This window comes from Dipodomys ordii, unplaced genomic scaffold, assembly GCF_000151885.1.
Source record: "Dipodomys ordii isolate 6190 unplaced genomic scaffold, Dord_2.0 Scaffold202, whole genome shotgun sequence".
In the NCBI taxonomy this organism is placed as follows: domain Eukaryota; kingdom Metazoa; phylum Chordata; class Mammalia; order Rodentia; family Heteromyidae; genus Dipodomys; species Dipodomys ordii.
The window spans coordinates 1,116,430-1,137,940 of NW_012267418.1; the positions used below are offsets into that span (position 1 = coordinate 1,116,430).

Genomic DNA, 21,511 nt, shown 5'->3' on the forward strand with positions numbered 1-21,511 from the left:
GGGCTTAAAACAGAGTTGACTCTGGACCTTGCCCCTCCCCTAGCCTGTCTAAGCCGGGAAACCACGTGATGGGCAAGAAATGCAACTGGCCCCAGGCCCAGTGATTGGGGGAGCAGCCTGGACACCAGGGTCCCTGAGGGAGTCTGAAGAAATCTTGGCCCAGAGACAGATCTTGTCCTTCCTTGTTAACTCCCTCATTCCAATACTGGGCCCCTTCCCTTAACTGAGTACATCTCTGTGCATGTTATGCAAGCAAATGGGCTTGCCTATGTGTAAGCCCACAGTGGCTGAGATATACAGGGCATTTAAAGGTCCCAGCAAGCCAGGGATGGGCTTCGAAGCCACTGACCTGTTTTACCACAACTCAAACTGAACTTCTGTGACCCCCAACAGGAACTCTGTGGTTCAGGACATCAGGTGCATCCACACCACACACAAGAAGAGCCTGAATGTCAAGAAACCCTGTATTTTCTCAATAATAAGTCAAATTTCAGGCCTAAGTTTGGCGCTTTTTTTTTTAACCTCTAGATGAGACACCTGAACACACATGACAGTACACAAAGACACCCAGAAAATTTCATGGACAGAAGTACTTTATTTATCAGTTTCAACCAAACATGTAGGGCAGATGACCCTGCCTCTTTCCCCAGCCTTCTTTCCCAGGCTCCCCAGCAGTCCCACCTTTTTATCCCAAGACAGAGCAACAGCAGTACCCTCTCCATGACAGACAGCATATATAGTTTTGGCACAGTTTCTAGCTTCACATACGTGGAAGAGCAAAGGAGCTCTGCCCACAGCCCACCACAAGTCAGAGCCCAGGCTCCCAGCAGCAAACCTATTTGGTCCTCTGTGCCCATGAGAGCCCAGCACCTGTCCTAGTGCCCAGGCTCCCTAAAGCAACTCTGGCCTCAGTCACCACTGGGAAGTACTTTCAGGACCCTTTAGCCCCACTTCAAGGCACTGCGCAAGGATCAGAATCCTCACGTGTCTGGCAGGCGGAGGAGGGTTCCAGAGGTAGTGGAGACACTGTGAATGAAAAACACAATATTGGAGTAAGCTTCCTGGGCCCAAAGTGTGGACCTCAGGACTTGACAAAGGGTGTTCCTGGGCTTTCCTGGTCAATGAAGCATGAGCCAGGAGGAAATCCAACTCTGAGCATTGCTCTGTCATCAGACAGAGGACAGAGGGATACTCACCAGTCTACCAGCTGCGCTCCAATGAGATCATGGGCATGGTAGGTAAGGCCTAGCCGTACTGCAGAAGGTGCCCGCCGGCTTAGGAGCTCTGATAGGAGCAGCTCTCGGTACTTAGCCTTCCGAACCATGCCAAGGACAGCCTGGCGTCCTGGAGAAGGGATCCAGGAGAGGGGAAAGGTGAAGAGGCCTGGAGAGCCACCGATGGGTGTTCTTAAGGAGCTGAGGACTCAAGGATACCTTTAACAAAGTACTTGATGAATCTCCCAGCTCCAGGCACAGCTAGCCACCAGCTGCCAGCATCACGGACTGTGAGGACTCCAGCATTCACCAATTGTCTATGGGAGGGGAAGAGAGATGCAGCCTGGACTCTGAGAACCATCTTTCCTCCCCATCTATTCATGTTTGGACACTAGTCTCCAGAAACAGGCAACAATGCAAGAGGAAGCAGCTAAGAAAATGCAAGCGGGGGCAATGTGTGTTCACACTTTGTCGTTTGCCACCTCTGTTACCCCTGCTGGCTTCATTGGCCCTGCCTGGAACTCCCTCCTGTCACTAGTACATTTTCATTAAATCAGCTTCTCCTCAGATGCCCTCCCTGAGCACAAGCCCTGAAACACACTGAGGAAAGACTTCTCTGGGCCAACTCAGGCCTATGCAATCTCACCAGAGTTCCTGCCACATTTTACTACCATTACTACCAGTATCTCCTTCCCTAGAGAAGATCAGTACTTGATATTTAGGATGCTTTCATATTCATAATTACTAACTAGGAGGCCAGAGCTAGATATGACTCCCTTATACTTACTTAATCCTTGTATATGTTTTCTCCCAGGGTGGGGGTGGAATGTTTTGAGATGGGGTCCTGCTATTCAGTTCAGGCCAGCCTTAGCCTTATGATCCTTCTGTTTTCAGGCTCTTGAGTGTTGCCTGGCTTAGGGGGCTTTTTTGAATGGGAATGTTAGACATCGCAGCTCCTGCCCATCTCTATCCTCTTAGTCCCAGTATGATTAACACCAGACATTTATGGTTCCTGACAGGCCCCATATGCATTTAATAAGCCCCCTGTTCTCTTGAACTGTAATCTAGGACTCTTTCCAAGACCCCATCTAAAACAGGCCTCCTCTCTCCCAAGGAGAAGAATAAGCAGGTCATTTTATTAAATAGAAGAGCCAAACCTTTTTGGAAAGTTCACTAAAAAGTCAGGATGGATTAGATTAGAGGGAGGCTGGGAAGTCCCTTTTGATCCCACAATTCTCACGTGATCTCTGGGTCCCTGAAGCCAAAAGTCTGTGTCATTTGGTCCTGCTGGAAACTAAGATCCCCACAGGCTGGAAGTACTGAGGTCAGGAACTTCTGCACTGCCCCAGCATATGGTCGACCATCGCAGGCCTTGAGGACCTGGAACCAGAGATCAGATTCCAGATTCATGGCCTAGCTCCCCTCCACCTACCCCCCACCCCCTCCACCAGGACAGTGTCTCTTCTTGGTTCTCCTGAGGTTATTTTCTTTTTGATTCTCTCTCTTCCTTCTCTTCCTCTTGTCTTGCATGCTCGCTCTCTCTCTCTCATTGGTTGTGGGATTGAACTTGAGTCCTGGGTGCTATCCCTGAGCTTTTATGCTCAAGATTAGTGCTCTACCACTTTAAGCCACAGCTCTACTTCCAGGTTTTTGGTTAACTGGACATGAGTCTCATGAACTCTCCTGCCCATGCTGGCTTTGAACCAAGATCCCCTGATCTCAGGCTCCTGAGTAGGTATGAGCCAAGAGTACCCAGCTCTCCCTCTCTCATTTTACTACTTACCAGGGCCTTATTCCTTCTCCAGTAGGGTGTGGGGTAAGGAAATGTTTTCTTTTTACTTCCATTTCTTAATTTCCCTGCCCCCCCTCCTTCACCTTCCCATCTATCACACAACACACACACACACACACACACACACACACACACACACACAGAGTCACACATACTCTGGTCTTGTAGTCCTCAGTGTAGATAATTCCATGGGCATCCAAGTCGAAGCCCAGCTGGATGATTCTGATTTCGCCACACTCTTGAAGCTCCTTCTGTCTCCAGAGATGGGAGTAGAAAGAAGGAGGTCAGGGTAAGATTATATTTCGAGCATTTGGGAGCAGAGAGATTTTTGCTTGCCAATACTGGGCACATTTTTATTGTGTGGGAAGGTAGGTCAAACAGCTTTTCCAGGTACTTGCCCACTCTACCATCCTGCCTTATGAGTTGTCTGTCAATCAATATGTATTTTCCAAGACTAGACCCATGCCAAGCACGAAGATAAAATACTAATTAAGATGGGCACGAAGATAAGACTAGACCCATGCCAAGCACGAAGATAAAATACTAATTAAGTGGCTCACACTTAAAATGCTACGTTACTCAGGAGACTGAGATCTGAAGATAATGTTCAAAGCCAGCTCAGGCAAGAAAGTCCATGGGACACTTATCATCAATTAATCAGAAAAGAAAGAAAGAAAGAAAGAAAAAACAGAAGTAGAGCTGTAGTTCAAATGGTAGAATACCAGCCTGGAATGAAAAAGCTAAGGGACATCACCCAGGCTCTGAGTTCAAGACCCAATAACGGTGCAAAACAAAAACGAACGTACAAAAACACCATTGGCCCTATCACTAAGAACTTAGCAGTCTCATGTTCGCTTCAGCAGCACATATACTAAAATTGGAACGATACAAGAAGATTAGCATGACCCCTGCGCAAGGATGACATGCAAATTCGTGAAGCGTTCCATATTAAAAAAAAAAAAAAAGACCTTAGCAGTCTCAATTTAGGGTGGTAGAAGGTAAGAGGAAAGGATAAAATATTTAAAACAAGAATATAAAAGGACTGCTGCTTGTAGGAATACAACAAAACCAAACCACCTATGCTGAAACATTATCTTCAAATATTTGCTATAATACTCTTTTTAAAAAATATCTCTTTAAGCATTAAAGAGCTTACAAAATGAAATTAGACTAACAAAAATCAAAATAGGAACTCAGAAAGAATTGAAACATGAAAGGCACTTGCTGATCTAAGCAAATCTGGTCAGCACAGAGCCAAAAATAACTTCGTTACACAAGAAACAAAACTCAAAAGAAACAAACCATAGCCAGGCGCCAGTGGCTCACGCCTATAATCCTAGCTACTCAGGAGGCTGAGATCTAAGGATCATGGTTCAAAGCCAGCCTGGGCAGAAAAGTCTGTGAGACTCTTATCTCCAATAAACCACTCAGAAAACTGGAAGTGGTGCTATGGCTCAAGTGGCAGAGTGCTAGCCTTGAGCTGAAGAGCGGAGAGACAGCGCCCAGGCCGAGTTCAAGTCCCGAGACAGATTAAAAAAAACAAAATAGAACATAAAAGACACATGGGGCTAGTGCGCTGTGTGTGTATATATGTCTGTCTATCTTTCTCTGTCTCTCTCTTCCCCCCCAAACTAATTACATAAGAAGAATAAATTCTACTGCTCTCCACCATAGCAATAGATGGCAATAGTTCATAACAATTTATTACATATTTTATAAAGAAATGGCTGAGGTTATAGTGCAGTGATACAGCATTGGCTGACATTTTAAAAAGAGGATGGAAGAGAAAAATGAGAGTTTACAGGTTCCCAACAGAAATGCTAACTACCCTAACTGGTCCTTTTACATTATACACATGTAACAAAACATCATCATACACTATTAATATGTGCAATTATCTTATGTCAAAGACTGCCTTTAAAAACATCCATAAAGCCAGGCGCTGGTGGCTTATGCCTGTAATTCTAGCTACTCAGGAGGCTAAGATCTGAGGATTGCGGTTCAAGGCCAGCCCAGGCAGGAAAGTCTGAGAAACACTTATCTCCAATAAACCACCAGAAAATTGGAAGTGGCACTGTAGCTCAAGTGGTAGAGCGCTTGCCTTGAGCTGAAGGACAGCGCTCAGGCCCAGAGGTCAAGCCCCACAACTGACAAAAAATAAAAATAAAAATAAATAAAAAAATCCATAATCCATAATGCTGACATAAAGGCTAAGATGCAAAATATCAGTGGAAATCATAAAAAGACTTGAAAATGTCCAAGCAGAAAATCTAGGTCAGAAAAATAAATGAAATTATGACTTGATAGATGTGTTGAATACATTAGGGATAGCTGAATAAAAAGCTATTCAGCTGTGAGGGAGATCTTAAAAACTACCCAGAATAAAAAAAAAAAAAAAAGTAAAGAATTAAAATACTGAAAACACAAAAGACAGTCATAAAACTTATAAAATACAAAAAGAAGGGTCAAAGTATATTTGATTCCCAGAAGAAAGAAAAGGGATAAAGTAGAGGAAATATTTGAAGTCATTAACAAATCCACAATAAAGAAAATATTAGTCCAATTCTCATAAACTCACAGAACAAAGGAACAAATTAAGTGAAACAATAGAACATTTCAACAATATCAGTTGTAATGGTATACATATCATTTTCAAAATATTATATATATTACATATATGTTACTTGGCAAAACTAACATGTATGTAAGGCAAACCTCAAATTTCAAATGACTAAAATTATACAATGTGCATGCTCTCTGGCCACCAATGTCATTTATGCCAAAAATCTGTAACAAGGTTAGAACAAAGTTTTGGAAATTATGACATACCTTTCTAATCAACCCAATGAATCAAAGGAAAAGATTCACAAAGGAGGTTAGAATATACTTCTAACTTGTAAATAAAAATACATACTAAAATTTACTACTTATATATTAATATTTAGAGGGAAAGTACAGACTTACATGTTATAGAAAAGATGAAATTTAGCAAGAAAAAATAAAGTGAAAATCCAAAAGAGAAAATAGAAAACATGCATAGAAATCAACAATGCAAAAGGTTGATTCTTGTTGAATTTTTTTATTCCATTTTAGGTGGGTTTTTCTTTTTGTTTTGAGTCAGGCAAAGTCTTGCTATGTAGCCAAGGCTGGTTTCAGATTCCTCTTCCTCTATTTTCCCTTACATCAGTGGATCTCAAATTTAAAAGCAATAGTTCAAAGATGTAGGTTCCCATATCCCTTCTCAAGAGATCATCTCATTATCCTTGGGTGTGTCCCAGGAATCTCAATTTTCTAAATAAGCAGCCCAGGCAGTTACTAACATTGCTTTGAATGCTGGTGTCTCCCAGAATTGTGGATTTGGTCCTAATATCTTGTCATACCTCTTGATCTCTTTGGCGATCTTGCAAAACACTGCTCCACAAAGTACATATACATATATATGCATATATATGCCCATACTTTGTATGTGCACACACAGACCTGTATGTGTTTTTCTGGAGAAGAATAGCCATAACTTTCAGAGGTTAGAAATCACACCTCTACTCTTCCTGCTAGATCTGACTCACATCCACAAACTGAATCACTATTCAGGCCTCCCTCACTTTCGTTTCTCTATCACTGGCAAAGAATTACCTGCAACAGTCATATCCACCTGTCCACCACGGTTGCCTTTGGATGCTCCACAGGCACCTTCAAATCAGCTTGTACCTCTACCCCCAACAACTCAATGTTTTCCTTCTATATTTACTTTGGGAAATCTGGGAGTTATACCCCTAGCTTTTCCCCACTCTCCGCTTGCCTCACTCAGATTCTTCCTCCCTCCCACATTCCCGTTACTTGGGCCGTCAGCAGTTCTCAGCTGCAGTATCTTCAGAAATGATCTCGATGACTGCACTACCTCCAGTACACCTAATACCCCATTCCTGATCCTGCTTAACATTCTCTACCAGCTTATCTTCTGCAGTGTAAGACAGAAGAAACAGCACTGGTGGGCGAGATCCTATAGGGACCTTACGTCTGATTGCCTTCCAAAGCTGTCTGCTTGAACCATGCGTCATGACCGCTCTCCCCAAAGCCTGGCTCTTTCATTTCCTTCACTTCGCCTAATGCCTGCTGTGTGGCTGGCAGACCAACTGAAGGTCTGAAGGACAAGGCACTTCGCAAGTGGCCGTGAAGCAGGGCAGGGGCCTCTATCGGTCGCTCGGATGCCCCTCACCAGCTGCCGGTCGGCCATCGTCCGATCGGGCACGAGGCTGTACACCTGGCTCCTCAGCACGATGGGCGGCAGGGCATCCTCGAACAGGCCTCGCGGGAACAGCTGCGCTAGCTCCGCCACTGCCCCGCGCGCCGACCCTAGGTGGAGAGACCGAGTCATTAAGACGAAACTAAGGCGGGGTGGGGAGCCAACTACAGGGAGCTGGGGACCCAAAACGCACCGGGACCGAAGGGAGGCCCCGGCCCGTTGGGGGTCTCCAGCCCGGCCCCGAGGCTGCCGCGGTTACCTGACTCGCCCCTCAGAGGATCCACTTCCACAGGGCCTCGCTCCCGCCGCCTCTTCAGTCCGAAGGTCTCCGGAAGCAAGCGACGCCGCTTTCGGTTCATAGCCCGGGATTTGGTGGTACTGGACCAAGGGGGAGAAATTGATGAAAAGGCTGGTGAAAAGAGAATCTTCCGGCGCACGGCAGTGACGCACGGCCCCGCTGGGCGGTGCTCTCCAGAGACCACGTGACCTAATGTACCGCCCCCGCCCCTGCCCCCGCGCGCACCATGTGACGATAAAGGAGGCGTTGCTAGTTCTCCCTCCGGCCAATGCGTGAAGGGAAGTGTACACCCGGCTACGGCTCCCCACCTGCCACCGACCGATTGGCTCTGAGAACCGTGGCCACGTTGGGCTCAAATTCCTGGTGTAAACCTTACTGCCCCTCCCCGCCCCGAGGGATCTGCCTACAACAGTCGCTGAATGAATGCGTCATCCGGAGCAGAAAAACCACCTTTGCAACCTTCTTCGGCTTTTGACGCGATTACCCTGACGTCATAGCCTCGCGGAGTTGAAAGTCAAGGTTGGGGGGCTTTGAGGTAACCAGATCTTTCATCCGCGCCCAAACTTCCTACCTTGTTTGCGTTAGGGAGAACCTCAGGAGTGGGGTATAGGCAAGGAAAAGCACTGTTGAGCACTTGATTGGCTGAGGGGCTGGGGCCTGTTTGCTTCACGACCAAAACCTGGGAGGATGCTTGCTTGGTCCTGACCTACCCTGTAACGTGCACTTTTTCCCTCGCAGGGCCTCATGGATTCCACAGGGACTAGGAAGAGAAGTGCTGAGAAAATAGAAGTAGCCGAGCCTCAGAACAAACTCCCTTGCTCAGCACCTTCATTGTCCACAGAACCTGCTCTGTACTCTGGATCCTTTCCTTTCTACCGGCGCCCTTCTGAATTAGGCTGCTTCTCCCTGGATGACAAGCGTCAGTACTATGGAGATGCCCGAGCCCTCCGCTACTACAGCCCACCCCCCACCAATGGACCAAGCCCCAACTTTGACCTCAGAGATGGTTACACTGACCGATACCAACCTCGGGATGAGGAGATCCAAGAGAGGCTTGACCACTTGCTACGCTGGCTTCTGGAACACCGAGGCCAGCTGGAGGGGTGAGCTAAGTTTAGCACAAAAGTAGATCTTTAGACCTGTCAGAGCCACAGTTGGAATGGGACCTAGTCCTTGGGACTCAGATGGGGAAAGGAGCTAAGCTAAGACTTGTATCAAACTTTCAGCCCAGCCTCTGGACTCTTCCCTCTCAGGGGTCCAGGATGGCTGGCCGGGGCCATAGTGACATGGAGGGGGCACCTGACAAAATTGCTGACAACACCATATGAGCGACAGGAGGGATGGCAGTTGGCAGCTTCTCGGTTCCAGGGAACATTGTACCTGAGTGAGGTGGAGACAGCAGCCGCTCGGGCTCAGAGGCTTGCAAGGCCACCCCTTCTCCGGGAGCTTATGTACATGGGCTACAAGTTTGAGCAGTACATGTGTGCAGGTGAGAGTTATCCCCACTCTCTGGTCTCTATCCCCTTCCCCAAATGTTTGAGAGCCCCCCATCCCCGCTGCTGCTTCTCTCCTTGTACAGACAAACCTGGAGGCTCTCCAGACCCCTCTGGGGAAGTTAACACGAACGTGGCCTTCTGCTCTGTGCTACGCAGCCGCCTGGGAAACCACCCTCTGCTCTTCTCAGGGGAGGTAGACTGCACAGACCCTCAGGCTTCATCCACACAGCCTCCTACCTGCTATGTGGAGCTCAAGACCTCTAAAGAGATGCACAGTCCTGGCCAGTGGAGGAGCTTCTACAGGTACAGGATAGGGGTGGGCAAGACAAGAGCCCAGATTAACAGCTGGGAAGGGGACCCGGAGAAGAGGGTGAGGGCAGAATGGAGGGTTGAGGAGGGATCTCACTAACTCTCTGCTTTTCCTGTTAGACACAAGCTCCTAAAATGGTGGGCTCAGTCATTCCTCCTAGGGGTCCCAAATGTTGTTGCTGGCTTCCGTAACCCAGAGGGTTTTGTCTGCTCCTTCAAGACCTTTCCTACCATGGAGATGTTTGAACACGTCAGGGTAAGTCAGTGTCATAGCACTCACCTGTTTCTACCCCTAACCCCCTAACCCCTACACCAAGACTATTGGGCTGTGGTCGGCCTTGCCCTCCTCCTGGCTTTCACCTGATTGCCAGTCTTCTATCTCCTCTGCCCACTCCAGAATGACCGAGATGGCTGGAACCCCTCTGTGTGCATGAACTTCTGCGCTGCCTTCCTTACTTTTGCACAGAGCACAGTTATCCAAGATGACCCCAGGTGAGACATTCAGCTGTTTCTCCTCTAGATCCCGGGAGCTTAGCTTCCACTCCTTACCCCAACTTCCATCTGCCTCTAGGCTTGTCCACCTCTTCTCCTGGGAGCCTGGCCACCCAGTCACTGTGTCTGTACATCAAGATGGCCCCTATACCTTCCTGCCCACGTGGTATGTGGAAGCCATGGCCCAGGACCTCTCATCACCCCCTAAGACACCCTCCCCCAAGGACTGATGTTTTGAAGGGATCTATCCTATGTTAATGTACAGAGTAAAGAAATATTTCTAAGTGACTCTCTGCTGTTTCTGAGCTGATTCATCCCTGCCCAATATCCCAAGAATACTCCGTGGCTTGCTATTTTATTATTACACTTTTACCCAGGGGTTCTTCACTGGGTATAAAGGCTGGCTGCAAAGACGATGTCCCGTCGTAGCAGGGTGGCTGCTGTCTCCATCTTGGCACCCAGCACAGGCTCTCCTACCAGACGGGCAGCCCCTCTCAGTGAGCGGCACATCTCAGCCAGGCGCTGGATGCAGCGCACCACCAGGCCTTCTGGGGTTCCCGAGAGTCCTGCTAACTCAGAGAAGGGCTGTGAGAAAAACAGAATGAGAAATGAATGTGTGCCAGGCCTGAGCAACCTCTCTCCACAAAACCTCAAACTTCATGTACTCACCATACCCCGGGCCCACTCGTACACAACCTCGACCAGCCCAAAATTCAGCTCTCCCACAAATTCTTCCACTGTCTGGTTCAAGCCACAAGCTACCTGGACTTCACCAATCCGCTTGGCCACAGCACAGACACGTTCCACCCCCTGCAGAAGGGGAAAAAAAGAGATTAAGGCCCACCTTCCTACTCCAGGACCAAGAAATCCTGGCATCCAGGAAGAAGCCCTATCTACCTACCCAAGTAGAGGGGGTCAGCTAGTGGGAGGGGTTAAAAATGCTGGATAGAGCGCTCGCCTTGAGCTGAAGAGCTGAGGGACAGCGCCCAGGCCCAGAGTTCAAGCCCCACGGCCGACAAAAAAAAAAAAAAAAATGCTGGAGCCCTGCAGAGCACCAGTAGCTCACGCCTATAATCCTAGCTACTCAGGAGGCTGAGATCTGAGCATCAAAGTTCAAAGCCAGCCCAGGCAGGAAAGTCTGTGAGACTCTTATCTCCAATTAGTCACCAGAAAACCAGAAGTGGCGACTTAAATGGTAGAGCACTTGACTTGAGCTGAAGAGCTCAGGGATAGCACCTAGGCCCAAAGTTCAAGCCCCATGACCGACAAAAAAAAAAAAAAAAGCTGGAGCCCAGAAAAGAAGAGGCATAGTATCCTCTACCTGTTTGAGGGTGCTTGGAAGCTGATCCCCAGGGTCCCCAGAGCTCTGGCAAACCAGGCCAGAGAGCAGGGCTGCAATCTCCTCAGGCTTCAGAGCGCTCAATGCATTGTCAAACATGAGCTCAGTGAGGAGTAGCTCATGGCTGCTCATGGCACAAGCCACCCGTCCTGCCAGCTTCACAGTGCCTGCCTCGTCCACATAACCCAGGGTTCGGAGCACCTGTAAGAAAGATGGTGGGGAAGCCTGCCATCCTTTCCCCACTCTCCAACCTCCACTCCTGCCCCTCCTACCTCTACTCGTTGGTGGTATTCAGGGAGCAGCAGCAGTGACTGATCTGACAGTAGGAAGCGCAGGCGCTCTATCTCCTTCTGAATCTGCATTCGCTCCTTCAGCTTCAGGTACTACAGAGCAAGCAGCAAGCTTATCAGCTTCCTCACCCTCAGCAGAGGTACACTAAGGGCAAGGAGGAACAGACCAGCCCACAAGAGACCACACAGAAAATCCCTCCTACCCTGCCTGGGAATTACCTGGGCAGGAAAACGGGGATTGTGCACACACTGAGCCCCCCGGACCAGCTCCTCCAACTTCCGGGCCCGAAGGCCACCTTCTACCACTGACACATCCTTGAGCTGCAAGTCGTTCACAGGGTCAAGGGTAGGGGGTCCTGCTGGGTAGGCCTGAGCCAGACGAAGCAATTCCTGGACAGCAGTGGTCACCACTGCAAGGGGAGGATCCTTTCTGAATTAAAAAATGTGGGTTTTGAAATATGGGGTAATAGCTTCTTTGCCATGAGAATCTCCCTTAGATCTCTATGGGGAATTCCTCTGCAAAACCCTCCCCTGCCCAAACTTCACCATTCACTTCAGACTGAAGGAGACTTTCTCATACCCTCCTATCTGGTACTATGTCATGCCCCTTCCTGAGAAAAGGGAACACCTCGCAGCATCTCTGACCTGAATTTCGGTTGCTGTCTCTTGCTGAAATCCTCTAAGATCTTCTCTCCATTCACCCGGAGCACCTTGGTGGTGATTGCAGCCACGTCTCCTGGCTGGAGCTTGGCCACAGTGTGGTCACAGGCCCCTGGGAGAACAGAGGTCAGCCCTTGCCATGACTCAAGTTCACACTGTAGTCAGAAAGCCAGAAACCTGACTCTCACCTTCAGGCAAGAAGAGCTTGAAGCCCACCAGATCATCTGGGTGGGGCACATCTGGAGTGGCTGCTTCCTTGTCCTGTGGATCCTCCGACATAGGCTTTTCACATAAGACCAGGGTTGTGAAGATTCTGCTGGAGGAGTTTGAGGAGACCTGGGAGGCGGGGGATGCAGAAAGGACAGGACAAGAATGTCAGGAATAGACAACAAAGGTAGCGACAAGATGCTCACTCTTGGATAGCAGTTAGGAAAACAACAGGTAAGCCTACCAGACTGGGAGTGGCAACCAAGCCAAGCAATCAAGGCAGCTTATGGGAGCAGGAAAAGGAGGTGTGCATGCAGTGACAGTGATGGGCGGAAAAGGAGAGGACATTGTAGTGGCTCCAGCCTCACCCCCAACCAAAGAGAGAAGATGGGACTGAGGCCTGCTCCCTCACTCCCAACACTCTGGGGCCCAAATCTCTATTGTCCTCACCTGCAGGATCACACCCAATGTGTTGTGATGCACCTGATTCTTCACAACCACCACTCTTCCCACTGAGAGAGCTTTTAGCCCATTCACAGACTCCATGATGCGTCGCTGAAGGACATACACACAAGGAGCTGGGGAGGAGGCATCACTAGGACTAAGTTCAGAGCACCCGCTGTGTTTACCTCCTTCCCCATCATCTCTCCAGCACTCCCACACACTCACTTGGATCATATTCCGGGTCTCCATCAGTTCCTCTCCCCAGCTGTAATACTCAGGCAGATCAACCAGTTGGCCAGTCGTGTCAGGCTCCTCCAAGGCCCCCAACCTTTTAGTTAGTTCAGCTAGAGCCTGCTCATGGGCCTGAGCAGAAGGAGGAAGGTTGTGTAATGAAAGACTCCAAACCCAGCCCGCCACCTTCACCACACTGCCTTTTAGATGCCCACTTCTCCCAAGTCTTTGTGTGACCAGTACTGGTTATCCCAATCGCCTCACCTTGCTGTCTTTGCGGGATGGAAACTCAGAGAAACTCCTCTTCATCATGTCCTCCACCCTGAGGGCATCCACCCGTAGCAGGTTGAGGATCATAGTATATGTGAGGCGGAACTGGGACTGCAGCTGGGAAGGCTTCCCCTGGAGCCAAGTCAGAGAAGTCTGGTATTCCCTGGCCAGCCCTCGGGGAACCAGATCTGCAACTATACAAACTACCCCTCACCTCCTCTGTAACGTAAGAAAGCAAATGAAGTATACACGTTCTCAAAGACCCCTGTTAGCCCAGTGTTTACAGTGGTAATAAACCAGATGGAGATGGAACCCAATCTTCTCCTTGGATTTGCTTTGCCTTGGCTTCTCCCAAGCAAAGTAAAAAGTCTGAAGAGAGAGGCACACTTAGGAGAACCTAGTAGATCTCCAAAGCTGGAGCCCAGCCTGGCTTGTCCTCGTGACACCCCTGCTCACCATCATCATGCGGTGTAGATCTGCCATCTCAGGCACACGACCCTTGCAGAGCAAGATGACAGTGCCTGTGGGGTCCAGGCCTCTCCGGCCTGCCCGGCCTGCCATCTGCACGTATTCCCCAGGGAGCAGGTCCCGGAAGGTAGAGCCATCGTGCTTGCGCATGGAGTCAAACACCACTGTACGTGCTGGCATGTTTACACCCATGGCAAAGGTCTCAGTGGCAAACAAGACCTGGGACAGAAGGGAAAGAGAAAAATCAGCAAAGGGGCTCTGCACACACCCTAGACCAGGCTAGCCTACCTTACCTTATGGCTAAGGTTAGGTAGAACTCAGCTCAATCCCAGATCACTATTTGCAGGATTTCACTAAACTCTCCAGGCAAATCCACAAAGTAGGTACAAGTGGTTTCTCATTTTGCTTATGAACTTGCCCATTTCTTTTCTTTAGCTTGTATATTCTACATCTAACTGCCTACTATAATGATTCCAATGTGTTTACTAAGTAACTTTTTGTGTGAATATTTTATTACAGAATTATTTCCTGTTTTGTATAGGTATATTTGTAACTCACACAATGCAGTTACATATCTGATTTTTTCTTTTTCTTCTTTTTCTTTTTTTGGTTGGTTGTGGTGCTTGAACATAGGGCCTGGGAGCTGTCCCTGAGCTCTTTTGCTCAAGGTTAGTACTCTAGCACTTTGAGCCACAGTGCCACTTCTGGTTTTGGGTGGGTGACTGGAGGTAAGAGTTTCACAGACCTTCCTACCTAAACTGGTTTTAAAACACAATCCTCAGATCTCAGCCTTCTGAGTAGCTAGGATTACAGGTATAAGCTACCAGCGCCCAGCCCTTCTTTTCTTCTACATAGTATTTCTATAACTGCCTATATTCCTGTGTTTGCATGTATGTATATATATTCTGTGGGACTGCATCCCCCACATTTACCTATTTTCCTAGTAAAAGGCACCCTGATAGCACTACCACCTTGCCACCAAAAACCAGATCACATTGAACAGAGCATATACATTCTCTCATGGACAAAGATAAAAATTTCTTTGTGAGGGCTGGGAAGGTGGCTCAGTGGTAGAGCGCTTGCCTTGCATGCCTGAGGCCCTGGGTTCGAGTCCTCAGCACCACATAAGCAAAGAAAAAAAAGCCGGAAGTGACGCTGTGGCTCAAGTGGTAGAGCGCTAGCCTTGAGCTGAAGAGCTGAGGGACAGCACCCAGGCCCAGAGTTCAGGCTCCATGACCGGACCCCAAAAAAAAAAAATTTCTTTGTGAACAATGGGGGAGATCTGGATGGTGTGGTTAAGAGGCTCTGTTGTGGCTCTGCCCACTAGGAATATTCTTTTTAGATACTCGTTTTGGTTCCCAGAGAGCATTAAAAATGGGACACTGATCAATACTAAGCTCTAAAGAAAATCTCAATACATTGCAAAGGCTGAAAATACACAGGTTACTTTTCTAAGTCTAATGCCATGTAAGTAGAATTAAAAATAAACTTGTAATAAGAAATATTTAGAACCATCCAGAAAAATTTTTTTTTTATTTGTGATACCCAGGAATGGACTTGAGGGTCAAAACGTGCTATACTTGCCAGGCATTGGTGGCTCATGCCTGTAATCCTAGCTACTCAGGAGGCTGAGATCTGAGGATCATGGTTCAAAGCCAACCTTGGGCAGGAAAGTCCATAAGACTCTTAACTCCAATTAACCACCAGAAAACTGGAAATGGCACTATGGCTCAAATGGTAGAATGTTCGCTTTGAGCTGAAGAGCTGAGGGATAGCACCCAGGTTAAGACCAATGACCAACAACAACAACAAAAAACAAACAAATTTGTATAATAGTGCCAAGGTGGGAGATGGGGAAGGTTGTCGAGATGCCAAACAGTGCCAAATTGGTTATACCTGTACAAGGAATCCTAGAAAATTCTAAAGTCTCCTATGTCTCTGGCCATATTTGGCATGAGCCAATTTCTAAATTTTACCAAATGGCTGTAAATTCATCTATTGAAGGCATTTCAATTTGCATTTCTAATTACTAGTGACTTTTCACATGCTTGTTAGCTTTTGGGGTTTGTGTCAGTGACTCCAACTCAGAACCTAGGTTCTTAACCAATATACTGTCCTGCCCTCATCTCTGCCATGCCAAGTGGGTATCCAGGGCCTAGGAGCCCTTTCTCCCCACCATGCTCACCTTGACCAAGCCACGGCTGAACAGCATCTCCACAATCTCCTTGAGGATGGGCAGGATGCCACTGTGGTGTACACCCAAGCCCCGATGCAGGAGCTCAGACATGTGCAGGACCTGTGGAATTAAGAAGATAGCCCTCAGTCAGGAATGGATCTCAGAACCTCCAATCCCTCCCAATTTCCACCCAGACACACCTGGGGCAGCTGTCGGTCAGAGCCACGGAGACGCGCCAGACATCGCTGCAGAAAGAGGTGGATCTCACTCTTCTCTGAACTTGTAGTGAGGTCAAGCGAGGTGAGGCCCGAGGCCTGCTCATCACAACGGCCCCGAGAGAAGGTGAACACTACCACAGGCAGCTGGGCCCGGGTGCGGAGTGAGGCCAAGAGGGACAGGTACACTCCTCGGTCCTGGACAACCAAAGGGAAAGGGGCAGAGGTTGAATCTTTGAAGCAGTGGGAGCTAAAGTGGAGGAGGGGTAGTCATGGTAAATCAGGGAGGGTTCAGACCTCAAGTCCAAGTCCCTAAGGACCAGGGGAAAAAGGGTTATAGAGAAACAGATGTTGGTAAACACAGAACTCTCCCAGCTCTCACCTGCGCAGGCCCTGCCTGGTGTGTGGGCTGCTTGGCCCCAAAGGTCTGAGCATGTTTGCTCATTCTCTCCTTCTTGGCCTCCACAGCTGCATAGTACCTGGGACATAGAGGGGTGGCATCAGGCTGAATCAGGACTCAGCCCTGACTCTTCCAGCTCTGAGCTTACCCTTTGGTGTGGAAGGCACCTCGGGAATCCAGCAGCAAGAAGAGTTCCCCCTGGGTCTTGGGGCTGTTTCCTGTGAAGAGATAGTGCTCCAGGGGGACAGGCCGGGCAACTGTGCTAATCACATAGATCTGGCGACGCTTCAGCCGTCTGAAGGGAGAAGACAGCAACAGATCAGACTGGGAGTATAAGAAAGAACCCCCAGCTTTACCACCTTCCCTAAACCTTCTGACTTCACTCAGACTTTTCTGAGACACAGCATGGAAGGCTGAACCCTACCATCCAATCTTAACATGCAAAGTTCTGGGCCCCGTGGGGATTCCACAGTCACCTAAGCCCCATCCTCAAGGATCCTGACCCTTACTATAGTAGCCTTCCCTCCTATTCTACACCCCAGTGAAGGAATACTACAACTCCCTCAACAAAGCACCCTAGGATACACATCTCACCCAATCCAGTCAGCAAACTCTAGGGCATTGGGGACAGTAGCACTCAGAAGGATGATGGAGACATGGTCTGGCAACATGATGAGCACCTCCTCCCACACGACCCCACGCTAGACACGAACAGGAGAGAGAAGTCACAGGGAGCCAAGGGGCAGTCCTAGTGCCCTTGGAGTTCCGTTTGTGGGCAAAGAAGGCAGTAAAGTCCTCAAGATGTATGGAACAGAAGGGCTGTTCAAGTAGTCCCAAGAGAGACCCTCTGCCTCCCCCTTACCTCAGCATCATTGATATAATGAACTTCGTCGAAGATGACCCATTCCAGGTCCCGGATGACATCTGATCCACTGTACAGCATGGAGCTGGGGAGAAGAGGAAAAGGTTTGACTCGCCAGCAGCCAGCAGCTGCACCCTGCCTCAGTGGCCCACTCTGAAGCAGCCTCACCTGCCCACCCAAAACCCACCTGTGAGGGTCCCCTCTCTCACCGAAGGATCTCTGTTGTCATGATAAGGCAGGAGGCCTCTGGGTGCAGCTGCACATCCCCAGTGAGTAGCCCCACATCCCCAAATGTGTTTCGAAAGTCTCGGAATTTCTGGTTGCTCAAGGCCTTGATGGGTGAAGTATAAATGGTTCTAGGAAGAGGGTATGAAATCAGCCAGTCCCTCCACACAGACTCAGTGACTCCTTTCTACCTCTGAACTCTCCCAGGCTCATACCCCAGAGGCTACAGTGCTCCCCTTTTTACTCAATGGCCTTCGTATACTTTTTCCCCGAAATGACTACAGACAAAATATCATCTCCCACTCCTTAAACAAGTCCTTAAATTATAAATGCCTTTTCATTTCTCTGTAGCTCCCATCTCAGTCTCTCTCCTGAACCTTACATCTAAAGGACAAGGTAGATTGGAGAAGAGACCAATCCATAAAGAATGCAGGAGAAACTGGACTGGCTGGCAAAAGCAGGAGGCTAAAGAGGATACTTGTACCGTGTCATATGTTTCTGGGCCAGTGCAATGGCATATTCAGCTACAACTGTCTTCCCTGCAGATGTGTGCGCTGCCACAAAGACAGAGTCATGCTGTTCCAAGTGCAGGATGGCCTGTTTCTGAAACACATCTGGCTCAAACGCCCACTGTAAGAGAGAAAGACCAATATCGGCTGAAGAAAGGAGGGACTTCCTGATTTCTGCTTGGCTTGCAGGGCAGAAGAAAGAAGAGAGGAGTGAGGCAGACTGGGACTGATAACTGGCCTGGTGGAGAGAGGAGACAAGAAATGGGAGGGAAACCAGGGCCAGGGTCTGGGCCCCCAAGAAGTAGAGGAATGTATGAGAACTGGGCCTCAGTACCTGAAAGGCTGGCTGTGGAATGAGGCGGTAAAAATCACCAACAGGGGAGGTGACATCCACAGGAATGGCCCATTCCTCCTGAGGTGGAGGTTTGGGAGGCTCCACAGGGCATACAACTGTAGATGCTTCCTGGAAAAGTTGGCAGCAAGGGTAGTAAAAGTACAGCCGAAGAGAACTGTTACCAATCCCTCCCAAAGATGTTCCAATCTGCCCCTCAGGCCCAATCAAGCCTCTACCCTCCCTGTGACAGGACCCCTTCTTCCAGGCTTCCACATCCTAGAACCACCAACCTTCAATACTAGGTCCTCCAAGCTGCTTGCTCGGGCCAGAGGAGCATCACAGAGAGAGGCTGAAATAGTGTCCCCTCTGGGACCTCCTGGCTGTCCCACTGTCTCACTTTCATCCTCATCACCCCCCAGATCTAGAGGTTCTAGCAGACGACTGAGGCTAAGTAGCCCAGGTGCTGGAGCTGGGTGATCTGAGGAACAAGGCAAAAAAAAAAGGACCACCTTGTCAACTCCATATCTCTCTAGAGGAGGACTCTACCACAAAACCTTATCAAACTCACCCTTTGGGGCAAAGTCCATGCCTTTCTTGAAGCCAGGTGGGACAGTAAGAAGATCTGGAGGGCAGAGAGACTGAATCACAGCCACAGATACTGTCATACAGGTTATACATGTATTAATGCAGACATCTACAGCCTAGACACTGTTGATGGCATGTCTGCTGTGAATACTTTCTGAGAGATGGGAAAAGGATATTATAGAAAGGAGAACCTTTCCCCATTTTGGTCCTGGGAAAAGGTTCCTTGTTCGCAAAAGCATGAAAGGCTAGCAGCAGCCCAGAGACTGGGCTACATTCCCAGGGTTCTACTCCTCAGACCCCGGATGCAAAGCCCTCCTCACCTTTCTCAAAATCTATGTCTTCCTCAGCCTCCTCCCGAGTGCTCAGATCTGTTATGGTAGGCTCATCCATCCCACCTAGGGAAGAGGGTGGACAGTTAGGTATTCATGGGATGAGAGCAGAACAGAATCAGTAGGAAATCCTTCCTCATACATTCCTATCCCTACAAGAGTCACCTGGCCAGAAAGGGTACTGTGTTGGATTTCCCCATAGTGACTGAGAGATGGGCCCTGGAGGCCGGCGAAGAGACAAGGAAGTAGTCGCTGACAGGTTTGTGTTCTCCAGCAGGACCTGAGATAAGAGATCAGAGTACCAGTGATGCTGACCTTGCTTCTGATCTCCAGAAGCTACTTCCAAGAGCCCCTGACCTCTTACCTCCTTATAGCCTAATATCTGGCCTGTGGTTGGGTGTCTTTGGGCCTGAAGATCAGATGGGACTGGGGCTCCCAGAGCAGCCAGGAGAGACCAGGGATCTGTCTTCCTCTGCCATTTTCTATAAAGAAGGAAAGTGACTTGTTGAGTACTTATTTCCTATCCCAGCTTCTATCAGCTGGCCTCTCTCCCTAGTTTGGGCCCCTCTGGACTCCTCACCGAGCTGAATGTTCCACATCATGCAGAGGAAGCCAAGCTGGAGATGAGAGAAACAACTGCTCTGCTTCTTGCTGCAGATCTGGGGCACAAGGAGGAAGGCCATGGGGAAGCTGGGACAAGAGCCAGAAAAGAAGCATTAGTTAACAAAGAATAAAGTACACACAAAAGAAGTGACGGGACTTGGGTTAAGATCAGAAATGAACACTGAGGGAACGAGTAACATGGTCAAAAAAGAAATGTATTCATTGCCTAACTTATATAACTGTAACCCCTCTGTGTATTACCTTTAGAATAACAATTTTTTTTTTTGGTCCGGTCATGGGGCCTGAATTCTGGGCCTGGGCGCTGTCCCTCAGCTCTTCAGCTCAAGGCTAGCGCTCTACCCCTTGAGCCACAGCGCCACTTCCGGCTTTTCTTTTCTTTTCTTTTCTTTTTTTTTTTTTTGCTTATGTGGTGCTGAGGAATCGAACCCAGGGCCTCTGGCATGCAAGGCAAGCGCTCTACCACTGAGCCACCTTCCCAGCCCCAACAATTTTTTTTTAAAAAGGAATGAACACTAGGCACCAGTGGTTCATGTCTGTTATCCTAGCTACTCAAGAAGTGAGATTTGGATGATCCTAGTCTGAGGGCAGCACAGGCAGAAAAGTTCACTGATTTCATCTCCAAAATAATCATCATAAAACAAGTCTGGAAGGGTAGAGCTCCAGCCAAGCAAGTCCAGGCCCTGAATTCAAATCCCAATATGAAAAGAAAGAAAGAGTGGCTATTTCAAACAGACAGTCAGAAGAATCAGGCTGAAGCACTATTTTCCAAAGGTTGTCCAAAACTACCTGAAACTCAATTACTAGGGCAGTAGTTAATGCAAATTTGATGTTTCAGACTCATATAGGCCAGACCTGGGAATTTGTGTTTTCCGAAAGCACTGCTGCTAACCATGAAGCACACTCAAAGATGAAAATCACTAATTTTTAAAAGGCGTCGCAGGCCTAAGAATGAGCCAAGGGCTCAAAAGCTTGATCTCAGCTACCAAGTGTCCTGGTCCTTGCAGACAAAAGAAGAGGGCTCCAAAGAGAAAAGAGACCTTTCAGAGAGCAGATCTTGAAGCTAAAATGTTTCCAGCAATCCTAGCTATCCATCCTCACGTGGGTCTGAGGATGGATACAAATCCAATGGGCTGGAGTCTTGACAGTGTCCCTCCCCAGGGGAGCCAGGCCATGCCATATCCAACTACAAGAAGGGCAGAGTTTAGTTTTAGGCGTGTCAAAGGTGCGGGTCAAAGATACTCACGGTACTCTCTGGAGCTCCAGGCACATTCAGCACTTCCCAGCGCCCAGTGCATCCCAGTTCCACGGCTCGAAGAGGAAGATTCAGGGGATCTGGGGGAGGCAGCACTACAAGGGAAAGGTCACAGGTCAGGGGTCATGAGTCATTACACCTGTCCACTCCGTCCCACACCCCTCTCCCTCACCGAGTCGCTCGGTCTCCATCATCCTGGTGCCACCACAGCAGCCCGGAAATTCAGAGTGACTGTGGAGTAAGCCCC

General features: G+C 48.7%; 3 protein-coding genes across 5 annotated transcripts; 1 reads left to right on the forward strand and 2 right to left on the reverse strand.

Annotated features, from left to right (window-relative positions):
* Positions 1-602: 602 nt before the first annotated feature.
* Stk19 (serine/threonine kinase 19) lies at positions 603-7,729 on the reverse strand. Its single transcript, XM_013034995.1, has 7 exons — positions 7,509-7,729; positions 7,223-7,359; positions 3,162-3,257; positions 2,455-2,594; positions 1,434-1,531; positions 1,197-1,344; positions 603-1,026 (listed from the first exon to the last, which is right to left on the reverse strand). Exons 1-7 carry the CDS (start codon positions 7,606-7,608, stop codon positions 981-983), a joined length of 765 nt encoding a protein of 254 aa, XP_012890449.1. The 5' UTR covers positions 7,609-7,729; the 3' UTR covers positions 603-980.
* A 63-nt stretch (positions 7,730-7,792) lies between these two features.
* Dxo (decapping exoribonuclease) lies at positions 7,793-10,132 on the forward strand. 3 transcript variants are annotated; one of them, XM_013034994.1, is made up of 7 exons: positions 7,793-8,082; positions 8,286-8,650; positions 8,801-9,036; positions 9,232-9,346; positions 9,473-9,608; positions 9,750-9,844; positions 9,924-10,132. In XM_013034994.1, exons 2-7 carry the CDS (start codon positions 8,292-8,294, stop codon positions 10,072-10,074), a joined length of 1,092 nt encoding a protein of 363 aa, XP_012890448.1. In that variant the 5' UTR covers positions 7,793-8,082; positions 8,286-8,291; the 3' UTR covers positions 10,075-10,132. The 3 variants fall into 3 exon arrangements, with proteins under 3 accessions (XP_012890448.1, XP_012890447.1, XP_012890446.1); XM_013034993.1 differs by having other exon boundaries at positions 7,793-8,066; positions 9,127-9,346; XM_013034992.1 differs by having other exon boundaries at positions 7,794-8,082; positions 9,127-9,346.
* Positions 10,133-10,183: 51 nt separating this feature from the next.
* Skiv2l (superkiller viralicidic activity 2-like (S. cerevisiae)) lies at positions 10,184-21,508 on the reverse strand. The gene is made up of 28 exons (XM_013034991.1): positions 21,437-21,508; positions 21,256-21,359; positions 19,969-20,078; positions 19,753-19,870; positions 19,554-19,668; positions 19,380-19,454; positions 19,043-19,096; positions 18,765-18,952; positions 18,475-18,603; positions 18,116-18,261; positions 17,616-17,762; positions 17,407-17,491; positions 17,139-17,245; positions 16,693-16,839; positions 16,527-16,623; positions 16,130-16,342; positions 15,939-16,049; positions 13,742-13,972; positions 13,280-13,417; positions 13,010-13,147; positions 12,791-12,895; positions 12,322-12,469; positions 12,119-12,245; positions 11,693-11,903; positions 11,456-11,566; positions 11,166-11,384; positions 10,514-10,654; positions 10,184-10,429 (listed from the first exon to the last, which is right to left on the reverse strand). Exons 1-28 carry the CDS (start codon positions 21,456-21,458, stop codon positions 10,229-10,231), a joined length of 3,738 nt encoding a protein of 1,245 aa, XP_012890445.1. The 5' UTR covers positions 21,459-21,508; the 3' UTR covers positions 10,184-10,228.
* Between the last annotated feature and the right edge of the window lie 3 nt (positions 21,509-21,511).

Bases quoted from the DNA above. Each gene is read 5' to 3' on its own strand.
- Stk19 (XM_013034995.1), bottom strand. From the start codon at position 7,608: ATGAACCGAAAGCGGCGTCGCTTGCTTCCGGAGACCTTCGGACTGAAG. The intron at 2,595-3,161 runs GTATGTGTGACT...CTCTGGTTCCAG, and splicing joins CTGAGGACTACAAGACCAGA to GTCCTCAAGGCCTGCGATGG. The intron at 1,532-2,454 runs GTGAGAATTGTG...CCCCTCCCATAG, and splicing joins TTCAGGGACCCAGAGATCAC to ACAATTGGTGAATGCTGGAG.
- Dxo (XM_013034993.1), top strand. From the start codon at position 8,292: ATGGATTCCACAGGGACTAGGAAGAGAAGTGCTGAGAAAATAGAAGTA. The intron at 8,651-8,800 runs GTGAGCTAAGTT...CTTCCCTCTCAG, and splicing joins CACCGAGGCCAGCTGGAGGG to GGGTCCAGGATGGCTGGCCG. The intron at 9,037-9,126 runs GTGAGAGTTATC...CTCCTTGTACAG, and splicing joins TGAGCAGTACATGTGTGCAG to ACAAACCTGGAGGCTCTCCA.
- Skiv2l (XM_013034991.1), bottom strand. From the start codon at position 21,458: ATGATGGAGACCGAGCGACTCG. The intron at 17,492-17,615 runs GTGAGAGAGGGG...TCTTCTCCCCAG, and splicing joins ATGACAACAGAGATCCTTCG to CTCCATGCTGTACAGTGGAT. The intron at 13,973-15,938 runs GTGAGCATGGTG...CTTCTGTCCCAG, and splicing joins TCAGCCGTGGCTTGGTCAAG to GTCTTGTTTGCCACTGAGAC.